This window comes from Lactuca sativa, chromosome 9 (assembly GCF_002870075.4).
Source record: "Lactuca sativa cultivar Salinas chromosome 9, Lsat_Salinas_v11, whole genome shotgun sequence".
Lineage (NCBI taxonomy): Eukaryota > Viridiplantae > Streptophyta > Magnoliopsida > Asterales > Asteraceae > Lactuca > Lactuca sativa.
Window position 1 is genome coordinate 137,247,287 of NC_056631.2, and position 8,189 is coordinate 137,255,475.

The following is an 8,189-nucleotide window of genomic DNA, read 5'->3' on the forward strand; positions in this document are numbered from 1 at the left end:
ATCATGGTCTGAAGGATTGCCAGGAATGTCAAGTAGGGTCAAGCAGCCATTGGTCGAGTTGTAGAAGTGGATGCCAATTCAAATCTCAACACTGTTCGCATCCGCCAACTTGAAGAAGCCATGGACAACACCAGGAGGACCAACGAGGCTCTGTAGCATCAGCTAGCTGCATCCCGAGCCGAAGTTAGGGAACTCCGAGCATGCCAAAGGACTCATGAGTGACACCTTCAGGAAGTTATGCATCAACTAGCGGATCTGAGGGTTCGCCCAACAAGTAACCGTCGCACGTAGAAGACGTTTAGTTATCTCACTCTTTTGTTTAAAGGACTAGCTTTCCCTCTCTATGTTTCGTAGATCATTTGTCTGTAAACATTCCTAGCTTAAAAGTACTCTAACTAGACCTCTAAACTGCCAACATTTTCCTTATGGTTTGATATAAAACCTACTGTTAGGTCATTCTTTATGAGCTTGTATTACATCATTAACACTAGTTAATTGGTAGTTAACTACTCTATTGCTATGACCCTCATTGTGATCTTTGGATTATGATGATTTAATCCATGCAACGCTCTACGCGTATTCGCAATAGACTCTTACTATTGCTATCATTTCTATGGTCTTCCAGTGAAAGATGCCTCCTTGAAAGCGTCCAAACAGGGGAAGACCAGCAACTCAAACCCCTCCTCCACCACTTCCTCCTCCGCAGTTCGATCCAGTGCTGTTCCAAACGGCTGTGACCGCAGCTGTGACAGCAGCCATGGCTCAAATGAACTCTGGTGATGCGAGCGGTGGCAACTCTAGATTTGGTGAAGTCCATCAAAGAGCGCAGGGATGTATTTATATGGACTTCATGAACTGCAAACCCACTTTCTTCGATGGTACCGGAGGAATTCTAGCATTGTCTCAGTGGTTTGAAAGAACCGAAGCTGTCTTTGAAATGTGCTCTTGCCCCGAAGAGAGCAAAATCAAGTTCGCTACTGCCACCCTCACTAACAGGGCCTTGACATGGTGGAACGGCCATGTCAGTGCACTCTCCTTGGTAACAGCCAATGCCATGGAATGGGACACTCTGAAAGACCTCATGAGGGGAGAGTACTGCCCTAGGGGCGAAATATAGAAACTTGAGGAGGAACTCTGGAACCTCAAGATGAAAGGGACTGACATAACAGCTTACACGGCCAGGTTCTGCGACTTGGCGGCTATGTGTCCCAACATGATCCCTTCTGAAAGCAAGAAGATCGAACGATACATATGGGGTCTAATGCCTCCGTATCAAGGAAACGTTCTAGCCTCACGCCCTACCACCTTCGACAGCGCCAAGGAATTGGCCCAGAGTCTAATCAATCATGAAGTCTCTTCCACTCCAGCAACAACAACTGCAACTACCACTGCACCACCCGATTCAGCTGACAAAAAGAGAAAGCGTTGGGATAAGAAGAAAGGCAAGAAAACTCAAACCTCCTCCAAGGATCAACAAATTGTGGCGGTCCATGCTGCCACCACTCCAGCCACTCCTACACCAACAAAAGCTTATGTTGGGAATCTGCCCAAATGTCCCAAGTGCCCTTACCACCACAACGGCCCCTGCCATGAATTGCAGTGTTCCAACTGCGGCAGGAAGGTGTTGGATTAGTGTCTAAGTCCATAACTATTTTGGTATGTACTTGACCCGATGGTGCATGGTCCTTTTGGGTTGCCTTCACCAAAGCAACTTGATTGGAGAAATAAATAGAGAGAGAGGTTATTATGATTTATTAATATGTTATAAGAATAATATATTAAAGGAGAAATCATATTTTTTTAATTAATATTGGTCAATAATTAATTAAGAATTAATTTTGTGATCAAATGTAATTAATTAAACTAGAGGGGCTGAATTGTAATTATGTGATAGTTGCAAAATAGGGCAATGGTTATCCTTGTTAAAGGATGGACGAATTCAAGGATAAGGATATCCTTAAAATCGTCCAAGGTCCAATGGATAGGGGTTTTCAAGGCTTATCTTATGGTTGCTTGATGGGCAAGTAACTAGATAAGGATAAGGACTGAAACCCTAATCCCAACCCTATATAAAGACCCCTAAGGCCTTAGGATTTTGTGCACTTGATCCCTAGAGCATCTAAGGACGAATTTCTACCTCTTTCCTCTCTCTTTATACCTTCTCCACTTGCTTATGGTGTTTGTGAACCATTAGAGGAGTGACACTTGTGACTCTAAGCCTTCCAAAGTCAATTCAAGGAGGAATTGGGATTGTTATTGCTACATAACAATCAAGGTAATATCATAAACCTAATTATATGTTAATATCGATTTCCATATGCTAGAATTAGGGTTTATAGTCTTGGATTCAAAGCATGTACAATAGAGAAACCTAGATCCAAGCATTAGGGTTTGTATGAGCACATAGGATGTCTTATGACCAAAACCCATCAGAAGGGCCATACTGTCTGATTTTGCAGGGCCCCTCCCAAACCTATGTCACAAGTTTCCGGTTCGGGAGTGACCCAGACTTGTTATGGCTACGGTGAAGCTGGTCATTTCAAGAAAAACTGTCCGAAGGCTGGGAATGCTGGGGGAGTTGGACGACTACTCGCTGTTGGGCACAATGAAGCAGTGGCGGATCCCACAGTAGTCACGGGTACGTTTCTTCTCAACAACTCTTATGCCTGTGTCTTATTCGATAGTGGTGCAGAAAGGAGCTTCATAAACCAAAACTTTAAACACTTACTCAAACAATCCCCGCAACCACTAAAAGAAACATTCGTCGTAGAAATGGCTAACAGGAAGACCGAAAGCTCTAACGAAATCTACATAGGTTGTACCCTCACGTTAGACGATCACTTGTTTCCAATCGATCTCATACCAGTCTCAATCAAGAATTTCGATGTCATTGTTGGTATGGACTGGTTGAGTCTTCATCGTGCCGATATCCTATGCTTCGACAAAGCCATTCGCCTTAATCTTCCGAATCATGAAACTCTATTGATCTATGGAGACAAACCCGGTACGAGCCTTCGTATCATCTCCAGCGTTCAGGCCCAGAAATACTTGCGTAAGGAATATCGCGCCTTTCTTGCTCACATCGTCGACACAAGTCAGAAAGTGAAAGATCCAAAAGACATCCCCATTGTATGCGATTTCCCTGACGTTTTCCTAGAGGATCTTCCTGGTCTACCTCCCAAATGTCAGGTTGAGTTCAGAATCGACCTAGTCCCAGGAGCTACCCCCGTAGCAAAGTCGCCCTATCGTTTAGCGCCTACCGAGATGCAAGAACTGTCCGATCAACTTAACGAGCTACTCAGCAAGGGCTTTGTAAGACCAAGCTTCTTACCCTGGGGAGCTCCGGTCTTGTTCGTAAAGAAGAAAGATGGATCATTCCGTATGTGCATCGATTATAGGGAACTCAACAAACTCACGGTCAAAAATCGCTACCCTCTCCCTCGCATCGACGACCTGTTCAACCAACTACAAGGAGCGAGTTACTTCTCCAAGATTGATCTCAGGTCCGTATATCACCAGTTACGGGTACTTGAGGAGGATGTTCCGAAGACGGCCTTCCGAACCCGTTACGGGCACTACGAGTTCGTGGTGATGCCCTTTGGACTGACTAACGCACCCGCGATATTCATGGACTTGATGAATAGGGTATGTCGTCCATATCTAGATCACTTTGTCATCGTCTTTATTGATGATATACTCGTCTACTCTCGGAGCGAGGAAGAACACAGAGATCATTTACGACGAGTCCTGGAAACCCTAAGATCAGAGAAGTTATATGCGACGTTCTCTAAGTGCGAATTTTGGATCCGAAGAGTTGAATTCTTAGGACACGTGGTTAGTGAAGACGGATTCCACGTGGATCCCTCCAAAATTACAGCTATTGAGAACTGGTCAGCACCGAAGACGCCTACAGAAATTCGTCAATTTCTAGGCCTCGTTGGCTACTACCGCAGATTCATCCAAAACTTCTATCGGATTACAAAACCTCTCACCATGTTAACACAGAAGGGCATAACATTCGATTGGGAAGAGAAACAGGAGAAGGCATTCCAGACCCTAAAGCTAGCCCTATGCACCGCACCAGTATTATCCCTTCCCGAAGGAGCAGAAGATTTTGTTGTATACTATGATGCATCATACCAGGGGCTAGGTTGTGTCTTGATGCAGCGAGGCAAGGTCATCGCCTATGCCTCAAGACAGCTAAAGACGCATGAGGGAAACTACACTACTCACGACCTCGCGTTAGGAGCAGTCATCTTCGCACTAAAAATTTGGAGACATTACTTGTATGGGACGAAGAGCATAGTGTACACTGATCATAAAAGCCTCCAACACATACTGAACCAGAAAGAGCTCAACATGAGACAATGCCGATGGGTCGAGCTACTCAACGATTACGACTGTGAAATTCGATATCATCCGGGGAAAGCCAACGTGGTAGCAGGCGCCCTAAGTAGGAAAGAGTATCCTGGTCGAAGAACCAAGTCGTTAACAATGACTATCCATTCGCATCTATCCGCACAGATCAAGGAGGCTCAGCTTGAAGCCTTAAAGCCTGAGAATGTGACGGGAGAATCCATGCGCGAAATGGATAAGAGTTTGGAGGTCAAGGGTGACGGAGCCTACTATCTCATGGACCGAATCTGGACTCCACGCCACGGTGGTTTTAGAGATTTGGTCATGAAGGAAGCACACAACACTAGATACTCCGTCCACCCAGGTTCGGACAAGATGTATATGGATCTCAAAAAGCTATACTGTTGGCCTAACATGAAAGCAGAGATAGCTACTTTCGTGAGTAAGTTCCTTACTTGCGCGAAGGTCAAGGTCGAATACCAGAAGCCATCGAGACTCCTCCAACAACCAGAGATACCGGAATGGAAGTGGGAGCGGATCACGATGGATTTCATAACCAAGCTGCCCAAGACAACAAGTGGGTTGGATACCATTTGGGTCATCATCGACAGATTGACCAAGTCTGCACACTTCCTACGTATCAAACAAACAGACAAGATGGAGAAACTCACAAGAACATACATTAAGGAGATAGTATGGCTGCATGGCGTCCCTGTATCTATTATCTCAGATAGAGATATTAGGTTTACCTCGAGAGTTTGGCAATCACTACAAAAGGCACTAGGGACGAGGCTAGATATGAGTACATCCTACCATCCGCAGACTGACGGGCAAAGTGAGAGGACGATCCAAACCTTAGAAGATATGATGCGAGCTTGTGTGATCGACTTAGGTAAATCTTGGGATACACACTTACCACTTGTGGAGTTCTCCTACAACAATAGTTATCATACGAGCATCAAGGCAGCTCCATTCGAAGCCCTTTACGGCCGGAAGTGCAGATCCCTTTTGTGCTGGGCTGAGGTGGGTGACACTCAGTTAGCTAAAGGACGAGTTCCTGACAACGCTCTCATGGGTCCGACGATTATCAGAGAGACGACCGAGAAGATTATACAGATTCACGAACGATTAAAAGCTGCTAGGGATCGACAGAAAAGCTACGCAGACAAGCGAAGAAAACCCTTGGAATTCTAAGTGGGAGACCGAGTCCTTTTGAAGGTCTCACCCTGGAAGGGCACGATACGCTTCGGAAAGCGTGGAAAGCTGAACCCAAGGTATATAGGGCCTTTTGAGATTCTCGCTAGAATCGGCCCGGTAGCTTACAAAATCAACCTACCCCACGAGCTAAGTAACATACATCCTACCTTCCACGTCTCAAATCTGAAGAAATGTCTGTCCGACGAGACTCTGGTGATTCCGCTTGACGAGATCGAGGTCAACGAGAGCCTCAACTTCGTGGAAGAGCCTGCAGAGATTATGGATCGAGAAGTAAAACGAACGAAACAAAGCCGCATCCCGATTGTGAAGGTTTGGTGGAACGCCAAGCGGGGACCAAAATTCACTTGGGAGCGCGAGGATCAAATGAAAAATAAATATCCTCATCTTTTTGATTAGTTAATATGTAAAAGTTTAGTTGCTTGAACTATAATTTCGGGACGAAATTCCCCTAACGGGGGGAGGATGTGACAACCTGATACTTTTACACTGAGCAATCGATCCATATATCTATAATTCACTTGAATTTAGCATCTTTTAATAGTATATTGAGACCGCGCTAGTGTTTTAGGCTTAATATAACATAGATATGGACCTTAGGAAGGGTTAGGAAGGGTGTGGCATCACAAAATCCAACCACACACATCAAGAGAGGTGTGTGCGGCCGCACACTAGTGTGTGTGGCCAAGCCAGCCGCACACCCAGCAGCAAATCCCTCCAGCCTCACACTCAACCCTATATAAAGTAGAGGACCCCCTTAGGGTATTTGTTATCCGTCCGACTGTCGTTAATTTCTTAGTTATATATCATGTATATCGGGGTTAGATACGAGAATTTTCATTTCATTCATTGCCTATGTTAGTTAATTGCCAAGAACCATACACACTAAGTTAAATATTGATCACATAAAAAGGAATACACTATATCCACACTAAAATACTATTGGTCACATAAAAAGGAATACACTATATCCACACTAAAATACTAAGACTAGAGTCTCAGTTAATATCCTGAAGTAAATAAGTAGCTATTACTAATGGAAGTTCGCACTACTATCACTGTCAACAGGCATAACTTTTCTATTACCAATACTACATACTGGAGATTTAGTACCCCACTTTTACAACAAACAGTTTTCTACGATAAAACTTACATGTAACTTAGAGTCTTTCACTCACGATGTATTTTCTGGAAAATATAGGATTTTCTAGTGGTTTCTACTACTTATAAATGTAAATTGCAGTTTTTCACACTATATGTTCTAATACATTTTATGCAAAATTCACACTAAAATCTTATGAACTCACCAGCTTTATGCTGATACTCATTTTCAAAATAACTTGTATCATCAGGTCAAAGATAGACTGGTACAGGTGCAGCATTTTGGGGAAGATGGAGCATACAAGATCCATCTCTTATTTTTGTATTACTTTTGGTGTCTAATGAAACCTTATAGAACACACTTGTAATTAAACTCACTATGTAATTGAAATGGTTGTATGTTTCTTGTTTTTACTATTATGCAATTTTAATGATACTGTACGTGACGTCCTCCACCCCGAAACGTATTCCGCCATTATCGGTTTTGGGATTTGACATGATAAGACACTTAGGGACATTATTCGTTCATCTGACAGGAATAAAACTTTTGGTGGCAAGACCATTATATTTGGAGGTGAATTTAGACAAATTCTTCCAGTAATATAAGAGGTAATCGTTCGGATATTGAGCAGGCATCGTTGCATTCATCAAGATTATGTAGTGAATGTACAGTTTTACGTTTAACGATAAACATGAGGCTTCAGGTTGGTTGTCCAACTAATGATTTGGATGAGATAAAAACATTTGTTGAATGGATTCTTAAAATTGGTGACGGTAACATTGGTGGTCCTAATTATGGTGAAGCTGAAGTTGAATTTCCACTCTACAGGTGACCATATTCATGCAATTTTATCAACCATTTATCCGTATTTTGAAAACCATCTTGATGATCCATCATATTTTCAAGATAAGGCTATTTTGGTCCTTACAAATGAAGAAGTTGATGCTGTCAATGACTACATTTTAGGACTAATGAAAGACAAAAGGAAAAATTATCTGAGTTCAGATTCTTTGTGTGAGACAGAATCAATGGATTGTTTTGAGGAATCAGTTTACTCTCTTGGTATACCGAATGCTTTTAAGGCATATGGAATTCCATACCATAAACTTACACTAAAAACAGGTGTTCCGGTTATGTTGATTCGTAATATTGGCCAAACCAAAGGTCTATGCAATGGTACTGGATTACGAATAATTAGGCTTGGAAAACATGTCATTGAGGCACTCATTATAGCTGGTAGATTATTCAATGAGACTACTTATATACCTCACAAGAAGTTAACTCCGTCAAAAAAAGAATCCCCTTCCGTTTAAAGCAGAGACAATTTCCCGTAGCTGTTTGTTTTGCTATGACCATTAACAACAGTCAAGGATAGTCAGTGTTCTAAAAGGCACACCATGGGGCGCGCCAAGGCGCGCCATGGCGTCAGGCGTGGCTTCGCCGTTACAAAAAGCTTCATGACGTTGCTGTTAGGCGTGGTGCGTGGCAAGGCGTGATATGGCGTGCCATGGCGCGT

The 8,189-nt window shown here is 43.2% G+C and overlaps 1 protein-coding gene across 1 annotated transcript; it reads left to right on the forward strand.

Moving 5' to 3' along the window:
- Positions 1 to 7,467: 7,467 nt before the first annotated feature.
- On the forward strand, positions 7,468 to 7,986 carry LOC111879349 (uncharacterized). Its single transcript, XM_023875789.1, has one exon. It carries the CDS (start codon positions 7,468 to 7,470, stop codon positions 7,984 to 7,986), a length of 519 nt encoding a protein of 172 aa, XP_023731557.1.
- Positions 7,987 to 8,189: the final 203 nt, after the last annotated feature.

Excerpts from the sequence above, each read along its gene's own strand:
- LOC111879349 (XM_023875789.1), top strand. The coding sequence starts at position 7,468 with ATGGTGAAGCTGAAGTTGAATTTCCACTCTACAGGTGACCATATTCAT.